The 23,562-nt window shown below is 38.9% G+C and overlaps 1 protein-coding gene across 1 annotated transcript in view; it reads left to right on the top strand.

Annotated features, from left to right (window-relative positions):
* SAR1B (secretion associated Ras related GTPase 1B) overlaps positions 1 to 6,048 on the top strand; it is a 29,976-nt gene extending 23,928 nt beyond the window's left edge. Inside the window, exon 7 of the mRNA XM_077138489.1 lies at positions 1,152 to 6,048. Within this exon, the coding sequence (XP_076994604.1) occupies positions 1,152 to 1,268 (117 nt within the window). The 3' untranslated portion in view covers positions 1,269 to 6,048. The remainder of the gene's footprint in view (positions 1 to 1,151) is intronic.
* Positions 6,049 to 23,562: the final 17,514 nt, after the last annotated feature.

Raw genomic sequence — 23,562 nt, 5'->3', positions numbered from 1 at the left:
GCCATCTCCATGGAGATAATCTAATCAAGCTCCCAGCCCACAGTACTGGATAGGGATTAAAAGAAACTGCTGCCTCCGCAAGATGGATCCGGATTAAAGCATGGCTTTTCTAGGGCACATAATCCTTTCAAACCAGTATAGGGAGTAACTACTTAATGGGCTTCCTTTTGAGGTGATGAAAATATTTGGAACTAGAGAGATGTCGGTTACACAACATAGTGAATATACCACACATTGAACTGTTCACTCTAACATGGTTAATGTTATGTGAATATAAACTCAATAAAAAAAAATTTCACATGGCAAGTTGTTATAGAGAACTTAATAGCTGTTATAGATTCTTGTACTCACCCTTAAAGTTTGGATAGTAACGTTAACAACCATTTGAAAGATTATTGGTGTGACCAAATAAGATATACACTTCTAATGCTTCTGTTACTTTCATAGTTATCCTTAGACATATTTAGCATGGACCTTCCTTCCCTTGTTGAAGTGTTGACTGACCACAAGCCCCTCATCATCTCTTTCCTTTGCACCCACATGGGTGAAGGTTCAGTTTGCTATCAGGAATAGGAAATCGATATAACGAAAACAGGTCTATGGCCATTTGTGATCTTTTGAGAGGTACCTTCCCTCCCCCCGTCAACACCCAATGCTAGCATAAAACCATGGAGCAGAACCTCATCCTGGTGCCCAGTCTCCACCCCAGCAATCAGGGCCTGGGCATTGCTAATTTTTAAAATCTCCCATGTGATTTTAATGTTCATCAAGATTGAGAGCAACTGTGTGTCTTCTTTTTAATAACAGTCAGCTCCACATTAATTTTTGGAAATTCCTAGTTTGATCAGAAAGCTACTCAGAAAATGTTTGTCTCTAATATCAGTGAAGCCAGTTTGAGTAACTTGAATTTTTTTCTAAGTCAGATTTTTTTTATTCTTGTGTGCCTCACAAGCTCACCTCTTTCCCACTGAATAGTCATCCTCTCCTAGGTAGACTGACAGAAGGAGGCTTCCTGTGTGTTTAGGGGAGGATGTCAAACAGCCATGGCTTTATCACAGCACCCTTTGTTCTAGGATATATAACCTGTAATTCAGTGGAAATTTTATTTCATTAAGAAGTCTTCATTACATAATATCTGTCTTCTCTTCTAGGGTAATGTCTCTCTGAAAGAACTGAATGCCCGCCCCCTAGAAGTCTTCATGTGCAGTGTGCTCAAAAGACAAGGTTATGGAGAAGGCTTCCGCTGGATGGCACAGTACATTGATTAACACCAACCTGTGTTAGTCCCAGGTCTTACCATTCAGGCCTACTCAGAGATTTGATCACTCAGCATATACAACCTGAATTCAATAGACTTTTGTTGGTTATAAAACAGATGTTTTTTAGATTGTTAATATTGTATCAATTTAAGTGAGGATTGAAAACTGATTCAAGTAAGTTTGAATATCACAATGTTAGCTTTCTAATCCGTAAAAATAACTAGTTTTTACAGTTTATAATCTGACATTACCCTCAGCACCATTTATAAAGAACAACTTTCCAGCAGTACATTTGAAGCACTTTTTAACAACATAAAACTGCAAGTATAAACCATATTTAAAAGCTCATCATGTTAAATTTTTTTATGTACTTTTTTGGAACTAGTTTTTAAATTTTAGAGTATATGTCCACCTATCTTAAGTGTACAGTTAATAATTAGCTTATTGATGATTGCATGATGCCTTACAGTTTTCAATAATATTTTTTCTTATGCAAACGTCATGCAATAAAACAAACTTTGATGTTTGGCATATTCATTGGGCCAGTGTTTCATTTTAATGTGTCTTACCTACCTAGTATATTCTGAAATTTTGAGTATTTAATATTATAAATATGAGGGGTGATGGGAAAGGATATTGCTTCAGAGTATTTAGAATGTTTAAGCCTGTAGAGGCTTTTGCATTTATCAGGAGCGCAGTTGTGGTTGGTTGTGCCTGATATCATGTTTATCTCTGAATCATGTATATTTTTATCACTAATGATACAGTTACCAGTGCAGTGGGGTCCAGGGCCTAGTCCGTATGTTACTGGCCTTCTGAAGAAAAAGCACTTCTACTGATGTAACACAGAGTGAACCTTGGTTTGTTAGACCATATAGCTCCATCCCAGTTGTCTAATTCTGAAATGTTCCAGTCTTGTTGGTGTCTGATTTGGGTAATGTGTTCCTCTTCACCAAAAGTAATGACAGGCATCAGTCTCTCCACTTTTAGAGGTACTGCCCAGTCTCTTCACCTATAATGGTACTCCCAGGCATGCAACAGAGTAGGGTCTTGGGTACGGTTTCATTGTGGAAGCCTGCAGAGCTGAGGGAAAAGAAACGGTCTGTTCTGCTTCAGTTGTCACTGAAATGTGTGGGGAGTTTATTTCCATCCTATAGTTCTTTTCCATTCTTTGGCATATTTTATTTCTTGGGAGGAAGAAAATGGATACTTGTTTTTAATTTTCTTCTTTCTTAGTTGTTCTCAGCTAGCTCTTATAGCACAGTGGTTTTTGAATATAATGCCCGCCCTATGATAGTTTCTGCACACCTTGCTGGTAGACTTAGGGATAAAATTTCAACTTGTTTTTAAAGCATTATAATTTCCTATAAACATGGTCTCTTCATTGAGTTATTTTTTTCAGATATCTGCGATTCCCATGATTAAAAAGATAAGGTAAAAAGCAAGTGCCAACTGTGTATTTTTAAAAATTCTCAAAATTAAGTTTTCTCTCATCATTACAAGCCAAGTCTTTTATAGTATATTTAACCAATTCCTCAAGAATACATTGCCCACTTCCATCTAGAATGATAATTAGTGTTTTCTCTTGCCATTCTCCAAGTCAGAGTTTTTATAATCCTTTTTGTCATTGATAAGGTAGTCTATGAGGCAGATTAATGTTTGAGGAATATGACTGGAAGGAATTCCAATTATTTTATTGGACGAGCTAAGCTGACAGGGTTATTTCTTAACATGACATTTGGTTTTAGTCATTTGTCTATTCTTTTTCACTCTCGGCTTCTTTCTCAATGAAAATAAAGGCCTTCTTCCCTGCTTAGAGCATCAATAGCACCAAGGAGTATTATAGCTTGTTGAATTATTATACCAGATGTGCTTGATGTACTCATGGCTACAGTTCTTAATAATAGAACTAAGCATTATTAAAAGTACCTGCCTCTTATTGATAGTTATCTTTTCTTCAATACCTTGAGAGATATACCTTTCTTTAAGTATTACCTAGAAATGACATTATGATACTACAGGTATTAATTATTTGTATTGTAAACTGGTATAAAGAAAAAATCTTACTGGTTTCTCTAGAGGGAAAAATTTTTCCTGGTACAAAATATTTCACTCCAGTACTCATACTAGTTCTGACAGGGACCAAAGAAGCAAGTAAAATCACTTTGTGAACTACAGCTAAACTGGATATTTTCCCAGTGATGTGAGATTCTTATGGCCTGAGCCTCTAGAAATGAAGCTGTACTTAGCAGCAGCCAGCTTTCCTCCCAACTTCAGCAGAGCTCCCCAGCCACTGGGCTTATCATCCAGCCCTGAAAGCCCTTCTAGAGCACATACACTGGGTCATGTTCCCCTGCAGACGAAGCCAGTTAAGAGAATGGCAAGAAACAGTAGAAGCACGTGGGAAAAATAGATACGCTTTCTGTGCCTTTGCAAATGCATGCACCTATCAGGTAGGTAAATCATGTTCCTCATATTGTAAGTTTTAAAGTATAGCTGTGGGCGGGCCACGGTGGCTCAGCAGGCAAGAATGCTTGCCTGCCATACCAGAGGACCTGGGTTTGCTTCCCGGTGCCTGCCCATGTATAAAAAAAAATAAAGATAAAAATAATAAAGTATAGTTGTAACACTATTGTATACAAGTTAACGTTGGATATTGCATAAATTGGGCAGTGTTCAAAAGATTTTCTATTCTTGTTTTAAATCTTAAGTCCAGAATTCTAAATATAAGGCCTTAGCCCACCTTTAAATTGGTAAAGATATTTTTATTTACCCTATATCTGTTCCAGTGACTACTGTTCATTACACTTTTGAATCATAACTTGTTATATTGATAGATTCTGGTTTATCCCAGTGGATAATATATATTCTTTACCCTTGGCTTAGTTGAACCAGTATCTTTGTGTATAAGTGCCAAAGACATATGATATTGCCTGGATATATCTAAATTTTAGTTGGTGTCCCTGCATGCTTATACAAGTTTCTGTGGTTTACAACATGAAAGCAGAACATTGTTTCTATTCCTTAGTTTTCAACTGGCTCACACTTAAAGTGCTTTCTAGCACATAAATTACTTGTAAATCTTTAAAATTAGGCTGGTAGCTGTGATAAGAGTGTCTCATGCCTTCTGCAAAATTATTTGATCAACCACATTGACACCTCAGCATTTTCATAAGTTCCAAAGTAATAACACTATACTTCTACTTGTCGTGATTTGTAAGTTTCAAGGGAAGAGTTTACATTTTCTGAACTGTATTTGGTATATGATTCAGTATACTGTTTGTCTTATTACTTACTTACATGACTGGAGTTTGCACGGATTTATTGCCAAATAAATTTTAACCAGAGTAAACTGCCAATAGCTTATATAAAAGGAAAGTCTCTCAAAATACCTTGTATTCAGTTTATTTAGAGTGTATCGTTTGGATCATTTTAAGTATATATAAAAAGTTGGTGAGCCTTCAAAAAATCTTCAAGAAAGCATGGAAAATCAGAGATTAGCAAATATAAATTCCTTAATGCAAAATTAATAAGGAATTAAAAGTAGCCCATATTAATATAAAAACCAGAGGTTTTGTGATAAATGTGAGAGTTTAGAAAATATTTCTTCAGTTAAGGAATTCTTAACTTACTAAATTCTCAAAGTCACATGTTGTCTCTGGTCATCTGCATTATTGTCTTTCCTTTTGAGATGCAAGTTTAGTACTTTTTTTTTAACAAAAGCAAATGAAAAGGATAAGCTCTAGGAATATGTGACTGTGCCTCTGTGTCAAGTGACTGGGATTTTGTTAAAACCATGTTTCCACTCGTGAACCCTGCAACCAACCATCCCCCCTCATGCATCCCCGTCATAAAGCTTGGTAAAAATGATCCGTGCTTATGAAGGAAATCTGCAGAGTATATTGAAGTTGCAGTATCAAACCAACTAATTTTTGTCCTCATACTTTTGAATATTAATTAGCTAATTTGTTTAATGCCATTGATTGATAGTTCACTTTTGAGTAAAATCAAAAGTAGTCAAAGTAGAGTAAGCGAAGTTAGCATTGTAAACTTCGTTTCAGGAATGCCCCCTACCAACACCAACACCCCCATCCTAAATGCATTTTAAGGCAGAAATGGGAAAGGCTTTTGGATGATTTCAGGGAGAATTATTTTGGCAAAAATTTGTACTGGCATGGATGGATTCTTCTTCAGCATGCATTTTAAATGGAGGATTAAATTTAATTTTAGTTTAAAATATTTTGTGGTAGAGGTGGAAGACAGTTCTTCAGAATTACTTTCATTATCAAGTGTCAAGATTCATATCGGAGTGACCAACTTCACATGGTTTGTGTACTCTCTGGTGCTGCTCCTAACCTGAACTCATAATCAATTGCCACACTGAGGCAAGAGCACTCGGGGCAAAAGTAGTCAAGTTATTGTAAAAGTGATAAAAGCATTTCCATGGTGAGGCCTTTAATATTTGGCTAAATGGGCGATATGCTGAAGTGGTAAGTCAGTAATCAGTTGTTCATCACTAACCTTGTTTGCACTTTTGTAAACCACTGCTTGCACTAGCATCTTGGTGTGAATTTTAGCAATTGTTTTACAGTGTATACAGATTGTTAAGCATAATTTATAAAAATATATTTCTGTTTACCTTTATGTACTGTACAAAGAACAGCTATAATAGAGGGTTAAATGTTCTTGAATTGTGTTTGTATGTTATTTTGATTATGTTCTATTATCTTCTCAGCTCCTATGATTTTGAATGTCAGGAATAGAAAAATAAATGCTAACCTGGAAAGAACTCTAGTGTAACGTCTATTTTTATCATCTTGTTACAGTTTTCAATTTGTTCATAAGAAATTTCTTGGACCTTGAAATTATGATGATTGTGAACTCTCTCTTTGTCTGAGGATTCCAAGGAACCTCAGCTTAAGTCTGAGGGCTTAATTTACCTTGTAAGAATGAAAGTGAACTGAATTAGGTCCGTATTACAGGTTGACTCAATTGAAATGTAAAAAATAAGGTAACCAGTTCCTTTTATCTACGTCAATGTTCTCTAACTTTAGTATGCATCAGAATCTTTTTTTAAATGTAATTCTATTGAGTTATATTCACGTACCATATAATCATCCAAAGCATATAATCAGTGGTTCAGTGTCATCATATAGTTGTGCATTCATCAAGTTGAGTTTTAAACATTTTCATTACCCCAAAAACGATAAAAATAAGAATAAAAATAAAAGTAAAAAAGAACAACCAAAACTTGCCATTTCCCTTATCCCTCCTATTATCTATTTATTTTTGTTTTTATTTTCTTACTCATCTGTCCATACACTGGATAAAAGAGAGAGTCAGTCATAAGGTTTTCACAATCACAGTTACATGATAAAAGCATAGTTATAATACAGTCATCTTCAGGAATCAAAGCTACTAGATTACAGTTCAGGCATTTCCTTCTAGCTCCAATACACCAAAAAAACTGAGAAGGGATATCTATGTCCTGCATAAGAATAATCTCCAGAATGACCTCTTGACTCTCAGCCACTGAAACTTAATTTTGTTTCATTTTTCTTTTAGTCAAGAAGTCTTTCTCAATCCCACAATGCTAGTGCCAGGCTCACCCCTGAAAGTCAGGTCCCATGTTGCCATGGAGATTTATACCCCTGGGAGTCATGTCCCATGTAGTGGGGAGGGCAGTGAGTTCACCTGCTGAGTTGGCTTAGAGAGAGAGAGAGCCCACATCTCAACCATGAAAGAGGTCTTCTGGGGGTGACTCTTAGGCACAATTATAAGTAGTCTTCGCTTCTCCTTTACAGGAATAAGTCTCATAAGGGCAAACCCCAAGATCAAGGCTTGCCCTATTAAATTGGTAGTCCATAATGCTTGCAGGTCTTCCCTGGGGCAGGGTGGGTGGGGGGGTGGAATTTAATATTTCCACATTGATCCCCAGTCCCTCAAGGGGATATATATATACTTTTTATTTATTTATTTATTTATTTATATGTTCAAACACCATACAATCCACTCAGAGTCAATCAGTGGCTGACAATATCATCAAATAATTTTGTATTCATCACCATGATCATTTTTAGAGCATTTGCATCACTCCAGAAGAAGAAATAGAGCAAAAACTCATATATCCCATAACCCTTGTTCTAGTTTGCTAGCTGCTGGAATGCAATATACTAGAAACAGAATGACTTTTAAAACAGGGAATTTAATAAGTTGCAAGTTTACAGTTCTAAGGCTGAGAAGATGTCCCAATTAAAACAAGTCTATAAAAATGTTCAATCTAAGGCATCCAGGGAACGATACCTTGGTTCAAGAAGGCCGATGAATAAATCCCAGAGTGATTTGAACAATGAGTAAGAAAGTATTTGCAAAGTCCCCTTGGGGGAATGGTGAGAGAGGGGGAAAATTCAACTCCAAGTGGAGAATTCTTGATATTCTCACAAGCAGTGGGGACAACCAAAGCAATAGGCTGAGTCCTCAATCTTGGGGGGGTGATCATATGAAACTTAACCCCACAAAGGATAGGTCAAGCCTACTTAAAATTAAGCCTAAGAGTCACCCCCAAGAGAACCTCTTCTGTTGCTCAGATGTGGTCTCTCTCTCCAGCTGACAGAACAAGCAAACTCACCACACTCCCCGGGTCTATGTGGGACATGATTCCCAGGGGTGTGGACCTGCCTGGCAACATGGGACAGAAATCCTAGAATGAGCTGAGACTTAGCATCAAGGGATCCAGAAAACCTTCTCAACCAAAAGGGGGAAGAGCAAAATGAAACAAAGTGTCAATGGTTGAGAGATTCCAAACAGAGTCAAGAGGTTATCCTGGAGTTGTTCTTACGCATTAAGTAGATATCACCTTGTTATTCAAGATGTAATGGAGAGGGTTTATAAAGAGATTGTTTAACTCAACAAAAAGACAGCCAACCCAATTACAAAATGGGCAAAAGACTTGAACAGACACTTCTCAGAAGAGGAAATACAAATGGCCAAAAGGCACATGAAAAGTTGCTCAAATTCCCTGGCTATTAGAGAAATGCATATCAAAACCACAATGAGATAATCTCACATCACCAGAATGGCCATTATCAAGAAAACAGAAAATGACAAGTGCTGGAGATGATGTGGAGAAAGAGGCACGCTTATCCGCTGTTGGTGGGAATGTCAAATGGTACAACTGCTGTGGAAGGCAGTGTGACGGTTCCTCAGAAAGCTAAATATAGAGTTGCCATATGACCCGGCAATACCATTGCTAGGTATCTACTCAGATGACATGAGGGCAAGGACACAGACAGACATTTGCACACCAATGTTTATAGCAGCATTATTTACAATTGCCAAGAGATGGAAACAGCCAAAATGTCCATCAACAGACAAGTGGCTAAACAAACTGTGGTATATACATACGATGGAATATTATGTAGCTGTAAGACAGCATAAAGTTATGACGTATGTAACAACATGGATGGACCTTAAGGACATTATGCCGAGTGAGATTAGCCAGAAACAAAAGGACAAATACTGTATGGTCTCACTCATATGAACTGACATTCTTGGAGAATTTCATTGGTAACAGAGACCATCAGGAAATGGAAATAGAGTAAGATACTGGGTAATTGGTACTGAAGGGATACAGATTGTGCAAGAGGACTGAATGTAAAAACTCAGAAATGGACAGCACAATACTACCTAACTGCAATAAATTATGTTAAAACATTGAATGAAGCTGAATGTGAGAATGATAGAGGGAGGAGGGCTTGTGGGCACAAATGAAATCAGAAAGAAAGATAGACGATAAAGATTGAGATGGTATAATCTAGGAATGCCTAGAGTGTATAATGATAGTGACCACACGTACAAATTTTTAAAATGTTTTTGCATGAGGAAGAACAAAGGAATGTCATTACTGCAGGGTGCTGAAAATAGATGGTGTATTAGTTAGAGTTCTCTAGAGAAACAGAATCAATAGGGAACACTCGCAAATATAAAATTTGTAAAAGTGTCTCACATGACTGCGGGAACGCAAGTCCAAAATCCGCACAGTAGGCTCTGAAGCCAATGATTTCGATGGAGGGTCTGGACGAACTCCACAGGAGAGGCTCACCAGCCGAAACAGGAAGAACCTGTCTTTTCTGAATCCTCCTTATAAGGCTTTCAGTGATTAGATTAAGCATCACTCATTGCAGAAGACACACCCCTTTGGCTGATTACAAATGGAATCAGCTGTGGATGCAGCTGACATGATCATGATTTATCTATGAAATGTCCTCATCGCAACAGACAAGCCAGCATTTGTCCAACCACCACTTGGCCAAGTTGACATATGAACCTGACCATGACAGATGGTAATTAATATTTTAAAATTTCAACTTATGTGTGAGACTAAAGCAAAAAAAATCTTTATTTGGTACAAAGTTTATATTTTGACTAGTGCATTTCCTAATATAACTTATGTAGACAGCTTAGTTGAACACCATAATAAGTACATGGAACCTTGAGTAGGACATGAGATTTTGTCAGTTTGTCCAGAGTGATGCCCCGATAAATACTAGAGTGATTTGAACAGTGAATAAAAAAGTATTTGCAAAGTCCCCTTCAGGGAATGGTGAGAATGGGGGAAAATTCAACCTCCCCAAGTTGAATTCTTGATATTCTCATAAGCAGTGTGGACAACCAAAGCTATAGGCTCAGTCCCCAGTCTTGGGGTTTGTTCATATGAAACTTAACCCAACAAAGAATAGGTTGAGCCTACTTAAAATTAGGCCTAAGAGTCACACCCAAGACAGCCTCTTTTGTTGCTCAGATGTGGCCTCTCTCTCCAGCCAACACACAAGCAAACTCACCACCCTCCCCCTGTCTACGTGGGACATGACTCCCAGGGGTGCGGACCTTCCTGGCAATGTGGCACAGAAGTCCTAGAATGAGCTGAGACTCAGCATCAAGGGATTGAGAAAAACCATTGAATGAACTGAGACTCAGCATCAAGGGATTAGAAAAAACCTTCTCAACCAAAAGGGGGAAGAGTAAAATGAGACAAAGTGGCAATGGCTGAGAGATTCCAAACAGAGTCCAGAGGTTATCCTGGAGGTTATTCTTACGCATTAAGTAGATATCACCTTGTTATTCAAGATGTAATGGAGAGGCTGGTGGGAACTGCCTGAAAACGTAGAGCTGTGTTCCAGTAGCCATTTTTCTTTAAGATGATTGTATAATGATATAGCTTTCACAATGTGACTGTGTGATTGTGAAAACCTTGTGTCTGATGATCCTTTTATCTACCTTGTTAACAGATGAGTAGAACATATGGAATAAAAATAAATAATAGGGGGAACAAATGTTCAAGTAAATTTAGTTTGAAATGCTAGTGATCAATGAAAGGGAGGAGTAAGGAGGATGGTTTGTATGTTTTTTTTTTCTGTTTTCATTTTATTTTTCTGAACAGATGCAAATGTTCCAAGAAATGATCATGATGATGAATATGCAACTAAGTGATGATATTGTGAATTACTTAGTATATATGTAGAATGGAATGATCAAAATAGGAATGTTTGTGTTTGTTGGTGTTTTTTGATATTAAAAAAAATTAACTTAAAAAATTTAAAAAAAAAAGATGTAATGGAGAGGCTGAAGGGAACTGCCTGAAAATGTAGAGCTGTGTTCCTGTAGCCATATTTCTTGAAGATGATTGTATAATGATATAGCTTTCACAATGTGACTGTGTGATTGTGAAAACCTTGTGTCTGAGGATCCTTTTATCTACTTTATCAATAGATGAGTAAAACACAGAAAGAAAATAAATAATGGTGGAACAGATGTTAAATTTAAATTGAAATGCTAGTGATCAATGAAAGGGCGGGGTGAAGGGTATGGTATATATGAATTTTTTTCTGTTGTCTTTTTATTTCTTTTTCTGAGTTGATGCAAATGTTCTAAGAAATGATCATGATGAATATGCAACTATGTGATGATATTGTGAATTACTGATTATATATGTAGAACGGAATGATCATATGTTAAGTATGTTTGTTTTTGTTGGTTGTTATATATTTTTTAATTAATTAAAATAAATTTTAAAATAATTAAAATTTAAAAAAAGAAGGCTAATGAAGTTCAAGGTTTCTCTCTCAAATGAGAAGGCACATGGCAAATACGGTCAGGGTTTCTCTCTCATCTGGAGAGGCATGTGGCAAACACAGCATCATCTGCTAGCTTTCTCTCCTGACTTCCTGTTTCATGATGCTCCCCAGGAGACATTTTCCTTCTTCGTCTCCAAAGGCACTGGCTGGTGAACTCTCTGCTTCTTATGGCTATGTTGTTCTGCTCTCTCAGAATCTCCTCATTCTCCAAAATGTTTCCTCTTTTATAGGATTCCAGTAAACTAATCAAGACCCATCCGAATGAGTGGAGACATGTCTCCACCTAATCCAGTTAAACAACCACTATTGATTGAGCCACATCTCCGGGGAGATGATCTAATGACAGTTTCAAACATACAGTACTGAATAGGGATTAGAAGAAATCCCTTTACAAAATGGGATTAGGATTAAAATATGGCTTTCCTAGGGTACATATATCCTTTCAAAGCAGCACATAGGCTTAGTCTATCCTTTGCCAGGATAAGTTTCATATGAACAAACCCCAAGATTGATGGCTCAGCCTATTGACTTGGTTGTCCCCACTGCTTGTGAGAATATCAGGAATTCTCCAAATGAGGAAGTTGAATTTTCCCCCTTTCTCGCCGTTCCCCCAAGGGGACTTCGCAAATACATTTTTATTCACTGTTCAAATCACTCTGGGATTTATTGGGGCTTCACTCTGGACAAACCTACAAAATCTCATGCCCTGTTATTCAAGGTTCCATGTACTTACGGTGTTCAATTAAACTGTCCATATAAATCATATTAGGAAAAGCGCTAGTCAAAATATAAATTTTGTGCCAAATAAATTTTTTTTACCTTAGTCTCACACATAAGTTAAAGTTTTAAAATATGAATGACCATCTATTTTCAACACCCTTGACGTTCCTTTGTTCTTCCTCATGCAAAAACATTTTTTAAATTTGTACATTTAGTCACTACCATTGTACACTCTAGGCATTCCTAGGTTATACCATCTCAGTCTTCATCGTGTGTCTTTCATTCTGGTTTCATTTGTGCCCCCAGCCCTCCTCACTCTCATTCTCACATTCAGCTTCATTCAGTGTACTAACATTGTTGTGCTACAATAAAGTAGTATTGTGCTATCTATTTCTGAATTTTTACAATCAGTCCTGTTGCACAATCTGAATCCCTTCAGCTCCAATTACCCAATATCTACCCTATTTCTATCTCCTGATGGCCTCTGCTCTTAACTGAAATTCTCCGAGTTCATGCATTAATGTTAGTTCATATCAGTGCGACCATACAATATTTGTCCTTTTGTTTCTGGCTAATCTCATTCATCATAATGTCCTCGAGGTCCATCCATGTTTTTAAATGCTTCATGACTTTATTCTGTTTTACAGCTGCATAATATTCCACTGTATGTATATACCACAGCTTGTTTAGCCACTTGTCCATTAATGGACATTTGGACTGTTTCCATCTCCTGGCAATTGTAAATAATGCTGGTATAAACATTGCTGCACAAATGTCTGTGTCCTTGCCTTCAGTTCCTCTGAATATATACCTAGTAAAGGGATTGCTGGATCATGTGGCAACTCTATACTTAGCTCTCTGAGGAACCACCAAACTGCCTTCCAGAGCAGTTGCACCATTTTACATTCCCACCAACAGAAGTGTGCCTCTTTCTCCACATCCTCTCTAGCACTTGTCATTTTCTGGATTTTTGGCAATGGCCACTCTAGTGGGTGTGGGATGACATCTCATTGTGGTTTTTGATTTGCATTTCCCTAATCACCAGTGGTTGAGCATCTTTTCTTATGCCTTTTCGCTACTTTTTACTTCCTCTTCTGAAAAGGTCTGTTCATGTCTTTTGCCCATTTTTTAATTGGGTTGTTTGTCTTTTTGTTGTTGAGTTGTAGAATTTCTTTATATATTCTGTATATTAAACTGTTATCTGATATGTGGTTTCTAAATATTGTCTTCCATTACATAGGCTGCCTTTTTACTTTCTTTCTTTTTTTTCACATGGGCAGGCACCGGGAATCGAATCCGGGTCCTCTGACATGGGAGGCAAGCATTCTTGCCTGCTGAGCCACCGTGGCCCACCCCTTTTTACTTTCTTGACAAAGGTCTTTGATGCACAAAAGTGTTTGAGGGAGTTCCCACTTACTTCTTTTTTCATTGCTTGTGCTTTGGGTGTAAGGTTTAGGAAACCACTTTTATCACAAGACTTTTATTTCCGTACATTTCCTTCTAAAAGTTTTATGATCTTAGCTCTAATGTTTAGGTCTTTGATCCATTTTGAGTTGATTTTTGTATAGGGAGTGAGATATGGATCCTCTTTCATTCTTTTGTATGTGAATATCCAGTTCTCCACATTTATTGAAGCAGCTACTCTGTCCCAGTTGGGTTGGCTTGAATGCCTTATCAGAGATCAATTGTCCTTAGATGAGAGGGTGAGTCCTGGAATCTGCCCATGCAAAATAAATAAATAAATAAAAATAAAAAAATTCTTGGTTCACAGTTTTTTCTTTAAGGACTTTAAATACATCTTCTGATCTCCATGATTTCTGATGAGAGATCTGCTGTTAGTCATTCTGGGGATCCGTTGTATGTTCTAAGTCACTTCTCTCTTGCTGCTTTCAAAATCCTCTCTTTGTCTTTGGATTTTGACAAAGATGTGTCTTCTGGTAGAGCTTTTAGAGTCTATCCTGCTTGGAATTCATTGAGATTCCCGGATGTGTATATCCATGTCTTTCATCAGATTTGGGACGTTTTCAGCCATTATTTCTTCAAATAATTTCTTTTTGCCCCTTTCTCTCTCTCTCTCGTCCTTCTGGGACTCCAATGATGCATTTATTGGTTTGTGTGATACTGATCCACAGTCCTTTGGTCTCGCTCATTTTCCTTCTTTTTACTCCTCACATTGGACAATTTCAGTAGTCTTGTATTCAAGTTCCCTGATCTTTCTTCCGCCTAGTCAGATCTTTTGTTGAGGCCACATGGTGATTTTTTTTTTTTTTTTTAATTTCAACTACTGTATTTTGCAACTCCAAAATTCTGTTTTGTTCCTTTTCATAATTTCCATCTCTTTATTTTGTTCAGACAATATTTTCCTAATCTCTTTTATTTCTTTTTATATGGATTCCTTTAGCTGCTTTAACATATTTAAGACAGCAGATTTTAAATCTTTGACTAATCTTTCCATTCTATGTATGTTTTTTGGCAAATTATCTTTCCTGTGAATACGCCATATTTTCTTGTTTCTTGGTATGTTTTGTAATTTTTTGTTAAGAAGTGGTCATTCTGAACATTATGCTTTATAACGTTGGAAATCTCGTTCTTTCACCCATCTGCGATTACTAGATTTATTTTTGTTCTTGTTGTTCAGGCCGAAACTGTCAATTTGTGACTTTCCCAACTATTTTTTATCCCAAATGAGGAATGGAAAGAGAAAAGAGAGAAAAACAGTTGGTACTGCCTCTTTAAGACTTTTCTGCCACTTTTGCCTGAGAGGGGTTGGAACGGTGACTGCCCTCAGGGCTGCTTCCCCCACTGACCTGAAGTTGTGGATCAAAAGCAATGACCAAGGTGGTGCACCAGTGGCTTAGTGGCAGAATTCTCGCCTGCTGTGCCGGAGACACGGGTTCGATTCCCAGAGCCTGCCCATGCTTCCCCAAAAAAGCAATGACCAGTGATCACACACCGCAGGAGTTTGGAGAACTGTCTTCATAGTCCACCCTTAAAATCAGCAAGCACCTGGAATCCAGGCTGTAGTCTCCACTGCTGCCTGCCACGAGGTTGGGTGAGGGTGCATAGTAGTCACTGCATGGAGGGTGACATTTACTGATATTTACCACAATTTACCAGACTCCTCCTCCAGCTTTTCCCTGGATGCTGCACAGTGTCCCACCACACTCCAGAGTTTCAAAATAGCTGATTGATACAGTTCCTACTAGTTAAATAGTTGTTTTGGTGGAGTGATTTATAATGATATGAGGGTGTATGTACCTTAGAAAGACATGTTCTTAAATTTAATCCATTCCTGTAGGTGTAAACCCATTGCACGTAGGAGCTTTTCATGACGTCACTTCAGTTCAGGTGTGACTCACTTCAGTCAAGATGGTTCTTAATCCTACTACCGGCATCCTTTTTAAGTGAAATGAATTCACAAAGAGAGAAAGCCACAGGAAGCAAGGAGTTGGCCATCAGTGGAACCCGGGAGGGAAAGGAGAGACCAGGAGATGCTGCCATGTGTCTTGTCACATGACAAGCTAAGGACCAAAGATCACTGGCAGCCAGCCCCAGAACACAAGACCTTAGGAAGAAAGCATCACCTTGATGATGCCTTGATTTAGACTTTTCCCAGCCCCAAACCATGAGCAAATAAATTCCCTTTGTCTAACCCAACGCATTGTATGGTATTTGCTTGAGCAGCAAAAGACACAAAAACAGGACTCATTACTGGAGCATCCTATTCTGCCATCTTCCCATAACCTCATGCAAGTGGATATCTACTTTTCCCAGCACTATTTGCTGAAGAGACTGTTTTCCCCCCGCTTCTCACTTAATGTACTTAGTATGCTTATAAAAAATCATTCGGCCTTATACACATGGGTTTATTTCTGCACTCTCAGTTTTATTACACTGGTCTATATGTTGCTGGTACCACACTTTCAATTATCGTAGGTTTAATTTGGAAGGAAAACGGATAAGTAGAGAATTGAGTCCCCCAACTTTGTTCTCCTTCAAGATTGTTTCGGCTATTTGGGACCCCTTGCAATTCCTTATGAATTTAAGGATCAGCCTTTTAATTTCTGCAATAAGTCTGCTGTAATTTTGATAAGGATTGCATTGAATTTGTAGATTGCTTTAGATAGTATTGCCATCTTAACGAACCTAAGTCTTCTAAACCATGAACATGAGATATCTTCCCATTCATTTAGATCTTTAATTTCTTAGTAAACATTTGTAGTTTTCAGTGTACAAGTCTTTTATCTCCTTGGTTAAAATTTTTCCTAGGCTTTTTGTTTTTTGTTGTATATGTGTGTGTAGGTGTGGGTGTGACTATTATAAATGGAATTGTGTCCTTGATTTCCTTCTCAGATTGTTCCTATCTGATGTATAGAAACCCAAATGACTTCTGCATGTTTGACTTGTGTCCTGCAACTTTGCTGAATTCATTTATTAGTTCTTGTACTTTCTTGTGGATTCTTTGGGATTTTCTCTATATAGGATCATGTCATCTGCAAATAAGGATAATTTGACTTCTTTCTGTCCAAATGGGATGCTTTATTTCTTCCTCTTGCCTGATTACTTTAGTTAGAACTTCCAGTAAAATCCAGTACATCAGTGGTGACAGCAAACATCTTTGTCTTGCTCCTGACCTCAGGGGGAAGGCTTTTAGTCTTTCACCATTGAATATGATGATAGTTCTGGATTTTTCATATAGGCCCTTTCTCATGTTGAGGAATTTCTGACTATTACTAGTTTTCTAAATATTTTCATCATGAAAAGATGTTGGATTTTGTCAAATGCCTTTCCTGTAACAATTGGATAGTCGTGTGTTTTTTTTCCCCCTTCATTTTATTCATGTGGTACATTACATTGATTTACTTTCTTATATTGAACCATACTTGCTTGCATTCCTGGAATAAATCCCACTTAATCGTCATGCATAATTGTTTTAATGGGCTGTCAGATATAGTTTGTTAGTATTTTATGAAGCTTTTTGCATTTATATTCATGAGAGAAAGTCATCTGTAGTTTTCTTGTAATGTCTTTATATGGCTTTGGTATTAGGGTAATGTTGGCCATATAGAATGAGTTAGGAAGAGTTCCCTCCACTTCAATTTTTAAGAAAAGTTTGAGAAGAATTGGTATTAATTCTTCCTTGAATTTTTGGTGGAATTCACCAGTGAGTCTGTTGGTCCTGGACTTTTATTTGTTGAGAGGTTTTTGATTACTGATTCATTCTCTTTACTCATTATGGGTCTGTGGAAATCTATTTCTACTTGAGTCAGTTTAGGTAAGTTGCGTGTTTCTAGAATTTATCCATTTCTTCTAAACTATCTAATTTGTTGGTATACGATTGTTCATAGTATTCTCTTCTAATCCTTCTAATTTCTGCAAGATCAGTGGTAATGTCCCCCCTTTCATTTTGGATTTTAGTTGTTAGAGTCATATCTTTTCCTTTGCAAGGTTAGCTGAATTTGTCAATTTTGTTTAATTTTTCAAAGAACCAACCTTCGGTTTCCTTAATTATCTAAATTGTTTTTCTATTTGTTATTTCATTGCACTTTTATCTTTATTATTTCCTTCCTTCTACTAATTTTAAGTTTAGTTTGTACTTCTCTTTCTATTTCCTCCAGATTTGAAGACAGGTTATTGATCTGAGATCATTCTTTTTTAACATAGGCATTCATAGCTATAAATCTCCTTCTAGCGCTGTCCTTACTGCATCCCATAAGTTTTAGTATGTTGTGTCTTCTTTTCATTCATCTCAATACATTTCCTAATTTCCATTGTGATTTCTTTCTTCTTTGACCCCTCAATTGAGTGTGTTGTTTCATTTCCACATATTTATGAATTTTCCAGTTTTCCTTCTGTTATTGATTTCTTGTTCTAGCTCTTTTGACAGTAACTATCACAACTTTTATTACAATTGGGTGTGCCTCACTCCATCAACGTAGAGATTTACCTATGAGCCCTCAAATTATTCGTTGAATTGAAAGTAAGAAGTAGTTAGAAATAGTGACTGTACTGTGGTGAGAAAATAAAAGTCCAGTTATTTAGCATATGTTCCCCAATTTACATACAGAATTTTCAATTATGCTATCTGATATTTCCACTAAAAGCACAAGTAACCCCGGTGTCACAGGCCCCAGCACAGTGTGAAAGGTACCTCATGAATAGTGATGATTAAAAATAGTGTTCCTAAAAAAAAAAGAAAAGATCCTAAAACAGGGTCTGTTTCTGCTGTGTCCCTCATACAGGGTTCAACTGAGAGTTCAGTTATTGAATAAGGTCAGGCCCTACAATTACAAAGCCTCTTTAGTTTATCTTATTTATTTGAAATTAGAGAGAAAGGCTCAATAGGTTTATGACAATCATTTAGTAAACAAATAAAGAAAGCTCTTCCTTGGAATGTGAACTTTTTAGAAAGCATTATGGAGAACAATTTAAAATGTTTACTAAAGTCACTCTAAAGTGACTGCAATAAGTGATGGCAATATGCTACTACAAACAAGCTGATACGTGTTGCAAAAAAAATTGAAGCGCTGTCTTCCTTGACTGTATTGAAGAGGCTTCCTTGACTGTATTGAAGAGGCTTGGGCTAACGGTTAACATATTCCTTCAGTCAAAAACCCTCATATGTGGCATGTTTGTAGTTGTCTAAACTGAAGAAGGGGGAAAAAATAATTGGAGGTGAGGTATAGGTAGACAGAGTGGGAAGCACAGGAAGAGAACAAAATGTTTTTTTTACATCTTTGAGCTAAAAGGAACTTCACATGAAATTGAGCAGTGGAATTGTAATCCCATTTCATCTGGAATTAGTATCATCTCACGAACCAGAGAGATTATAAACATTCCAAAGTAACAGCAACATTTTTAGGTCTCTTTCCTAACCCTTGGGTTTGTGCTGAATCTCTCTAGACCCACTTCCTGATTGAGAAGCCAAACCAGACTGACTGCAGTCTGGAGGAGAGCAAATAAGCTTTCCTCCATTTGGGGGACTTCAGTTTTGAGAACCAAGAAACCAAGGATCCCTCTTTTAGCAAAAGGTAGGACAGGAAAGCTCCAGCCCCCTCCCAGGCCCCAGAAAGGCGAAGTAAGTAGGTAGGAGCTTGTGACTAGGAACTCCATTGCCCAGGGCCACAGCTCTGACAACTCTCTGAAGGAAACCATGCAATGCTGCTTTCTTTCCTGACTGCCTGGCAGCAGATGGCAGGGGCGCAAAGCTATTTAGAGAACAGCCTCTGAGTTTTTCTCCACCTCAGCTTCTATTTGGAGCCAGACTCAGTATCGTCAGGCCCTTCAAGTCTTCTGGCAGTTGGTGGTAGTGAGGATCCTCTCAGGTTCTCAGGGCCTCCGTCTGCCTTCCTCCTTGAAGAAACAGAGCCCTGGTCCTTCTCTTGGTTACCTGGTGACTACCCTCTTTCTCATATGCCAGACTGGGCTGAACAAAGTAGGGGACAGACTCTGATCACCAGATTCTCTCTCTCATTTTCACACACACACACACACACACACACACACACACACACACACACACACACACACACACACACACACGGAAACTATTAGCTAACATCAATCAGCTAAGCAAGTCCTGTGACGTGTTGGATCCAGGCTTGGGCTCTCGATCTCACCTTCTACCTGACTTTCTTTCATTTAGTCAGTCAACAGGCAGTTTCTGAACATCTGCCTGCTGTGTGCTGGCATCACATACATAATAACATCTGCCCAGGGCATTATGGAAGGCAAAAGGAGAAGGACTCAAACATTGAGAGCTACAAAGGAAGTTTCCAGAAAAGTGGCACCATAGCTGAATCTTGAGGGAATAGGAACTGGTCAAATGGAGAAAGGGTGAGAGAGAATATACCAGGCAGAAAGACCAGCAAAGACGAAGTCATGGAGGCAGAAAGGGGCACTGTGGTAGTCAGATTCAGTTGTCAACTTGGCCAGGTGAAGGCACCTAGTTCTGATGCTGTGGACATGAGCCAATGGCACATGAACCTCATCTGTTGCTGATTTCATCTGCAGTCGGCTAGGAGGCATGCCTGCTGCAATGAATGATATTTGACTTAACTGGATGAAGCGTAAATGAGAGAGCTCAACGTAGCACAGCCCAAGCAGCTCAGCATATCTCATCTTGGCACTTGCAGCTCAGCCCACGCCTTTGGAGATGCAGAAAGGAATCACCCTGGCGAAAGCTGTTGGAACCCAGAGGCCTGGAGAGAAGGCCAGCAGAGATCATCCTGAGCCTTCCCACGTAAGAAAGAACCTCAGTTGAAAGTTAGCTGCCTTTCCTCTGAAGAACTAACAAAACAAATTCCCTTTTATTAAAAGCCAATCCGTCTCTGGTGTGTTGCATTCCGACAGCAAACTAGAACAGGCACACTGCAGGTTTGGAGCTTTAGAGCTCAGGGTACCTAAACGGGTACTGTATGAGAATATATTGGAACGAGGCAAGAGTGAAGGCACAAGGCTTGAGAGCATGAGGTATGAACTATGGAGGAGGCAGGAGAATAGGGTAGCTCCTTTCCCATCTTTGAACCTATTCCTCATTTGAAATAAGGAGATAATTTCTAAGACCAATTCCAACACCAAGATTTTACTATGTGTGGCTGTGTTTTCCAAGCCAGGTTTGGAGCCAGTGATCCACAAGGCAGCCTACTCATGGGGTCATCAGATCAGGCAAACTGTCTGAGGTTGGGAACATTCACATGTCATGTGTCCTAAAATTCCACATTGGACCAATGGAAGAAAGGTTTATTTGGTCTGGAACTGAAATTTTCTGTAGACATAATCTATTTCAACCTATCTGTATAGCTCATTTGAACAACTGAAACACAAGGAGCCCAGAATAAGAAAGAGGTCTTTTAATCCTGTATAGCTTATTGTGATGCCTGGAAACATCCTAGAGTATATTAAGCAGATAATCAAAAAGTATTGGCAAAGTCCTCTGAGGGATGGGAGAAAGAATATGAAACTATTAAACGTGACCATCAGGGAATCCCCTGGTACTGTGTCAAACTTAAGGGACACCCTAATCAATAGGCCATGCCCTTGATCATGAGGTTTACTCTTGTGAAGCTTATGTAGGTAGCGGAAAAGCTTAGACCACCTACAGGCATGCCTAAGAGTTACTTCTGGAGGACCTCTGTAACAACAGACTCAGGTGTGGCTTCAGTCTCTCTAAGCCCAACTCTGCAAGTGAAATCCTTGCCCTCCCCCCCTACGTGGGACATGACATCTAGGGGTGAAAGTCTCCCTGGCGACACAGAAGATGACTCCCAGGGATGAGTCCGACCTGTCACCGTGGGAGCAACAATTCCATCCTGACCAAAAGGGGGAAAAGAAGTACAACTAATAAAGTATCAGTGGCTGAGAGAGTTCAAATAGAGTCGAGAGGCTACTCTGGAGGTTGCTCTTATACAAGGTTCAGGAAGACATTGCTACCTAGCATAACCTGCCAAGCCCCAACCAGGATCATTCCAGCCAATCCTAAAGAACACCTAGGACAATATATGAGATTCTACAAAGGTTCCACGCACTAAGGTAACTTTCCAGAAACCTACAACCTCCAAATGAGTCCCTGGTCCAGATAAGTCCTGAAACCTAGCCCAGCCTCTCCAGAACATCAGATAGTTCCATCTTCCTACCTCATATTACTGACAGACCCTTCCAATACGAAAAATTTAGAATTGCCATAGCCAAAACACCCCTAAAGAGAGGGATGGAAAGATCAAAGGTGATGGTGGATGGAAAGATCAAAGGTGATGGTGGAGTTATATAGAGAAGATAGGATTTAGCAAATGAATATGAATGCTGAATCATTAAACTGATATCTCTTTTAGTCTCCAGTATTTTAGAGCAGCTAGAAGTAAAAACCTAAAGTTGTGGAATTGTAGCCCATGCCAAACTCTGAAATATGTTCTACAACTAATAGTGGTGCTGTGCTTTGAAATTTATAGCTTTTGTTGTACATACGTTATTTTTCACAAAAAAAGAAGGAAAAAAGTTGATTTTGATGATAAAAAAATATTTAAGCCCTCCAGGCTCCTATATTCAGGAGCAGCTAGAAGGAAAAATATGAGAGGATTGCATGATAGCCCATGACAAACCCTGAGATTTGTCCTGTAACTACTTGTTGAAGAGTGCTTTGAAAACTATTGCTTTTTTCTTTCTTTGCTTTATATGTATGTTATACTGTATAATAAAAAAAAGTTTTTTTAAAAATTGCCATATTGGTTATTGAATATGTGCACCAAAATGTGCAGCCAGGCAGTGGGGAAGATTCTGGTTCTAAGTAAAACTAAAACACAAGCTGGAGCAGGTGCTGCCAACCCACAAATCACCTGGCTAAGCCCGGGGCAGAGTGTGTGTGTGTGTGTGTGTGTGTGTGTGTGTGTGTGTGTGTGTGTGTGTGTGTGTGTGTGTGTGTGTGTGTGTGTGTGTGTAAGGTGGGGACTCACTGAGGATAGAGCTGGGAGGAGGGAGCTGGGACAATCTTATGGCATTCGTCCCCCTCTATGACCCTTTTCTCACTAACCCCTGATCTGGGACTGGCTTTGCCTGAGCAGGGCAGGGGTACTGTGCTTCCACCTTATGCAGGAGACGTGATGTGGAGGTTGATGAGGGGAACAGCCTATATTCTAATCCTCTAAGAAAAGGTCTGCATTTGAAAAGTCAGATGGACAGGGCACCTTAACCGTCATCAAATAGCCCAAAAGCTGGATTGGACTTGATCTCTGTGGCTCCAGGACTCAAGAGGACTTGTGGATAGACGTTTCAAGGAGACAGTAACAGTTGAATTTAAGGAAGAGATTTTTTTTTTAAACAGTTGTCTTAGTGGAACAGTGGGTTGTCTTTCAAATGATGGGCTCTTGTCTCTAGAGCTTGCACAAAGGCTCACATAGAGAAGGTGTTTGTGCTGGACGGTGGGTGAGCAAGTGTCCCTCATACCCTCCCCAGACTCCAAGGCCCCATCACCCAGATCGGGCCCTTCAGCTGTGCCCTGGGCAGGAGCCAGGACTGATGGTGCAGGTTGATGCCAGCCCCACGCCCTGTATTGATTGAAGAAAGAACTCCTGGAGGGGAGGGTGGGCCGGAAGATTTACCTTCTTCTTTAGCATCCCTCCACCGGGGCACACCGCTCCCCCTCGACACCAGCCCATTTGTGATTCTTGTCCTGCATGTGGCAGAGATTGTGCCCACCCCACCAAACTCCCATCCCCGAACCTCCCAGGACTCCACTCAGTAAGGCAATAGGCAGGATTACAGCTGACACGTAGGGAGCAGGGCTGTGGTTACCGGGCACCTTTCACCAGAACTAGGATGTCTCTCGGAGCCCCAGAATGTCAGTTCAGAACCCCCACAGGTAAAGATTTATTATGCTGAGTCACTTTCCTCCCTTGGCTTCTCCTGCAAACCTTTGGCTGCTCATCTGAGTCTCACGCTGATGACAATATTCAACC

Source organism: Tamandua tetradactyla, chromosome 20 (assembly GCF_023851605.1).
Source record: "Tamandua tetradactyla isolate mTamTet1 chromosome 20, mTamTet1.pri, whole genome shotgun sequence".
Lineage (NCBI taxonomy): Eukaryota > Metazoa > Chordata > Mammalia > Pilosa > Myrmecophagidae > Tamandua > Tamandua tetradactyla.
This window is presented reverse-complemented; position numbering and strand designations above follow the sequence as displayed.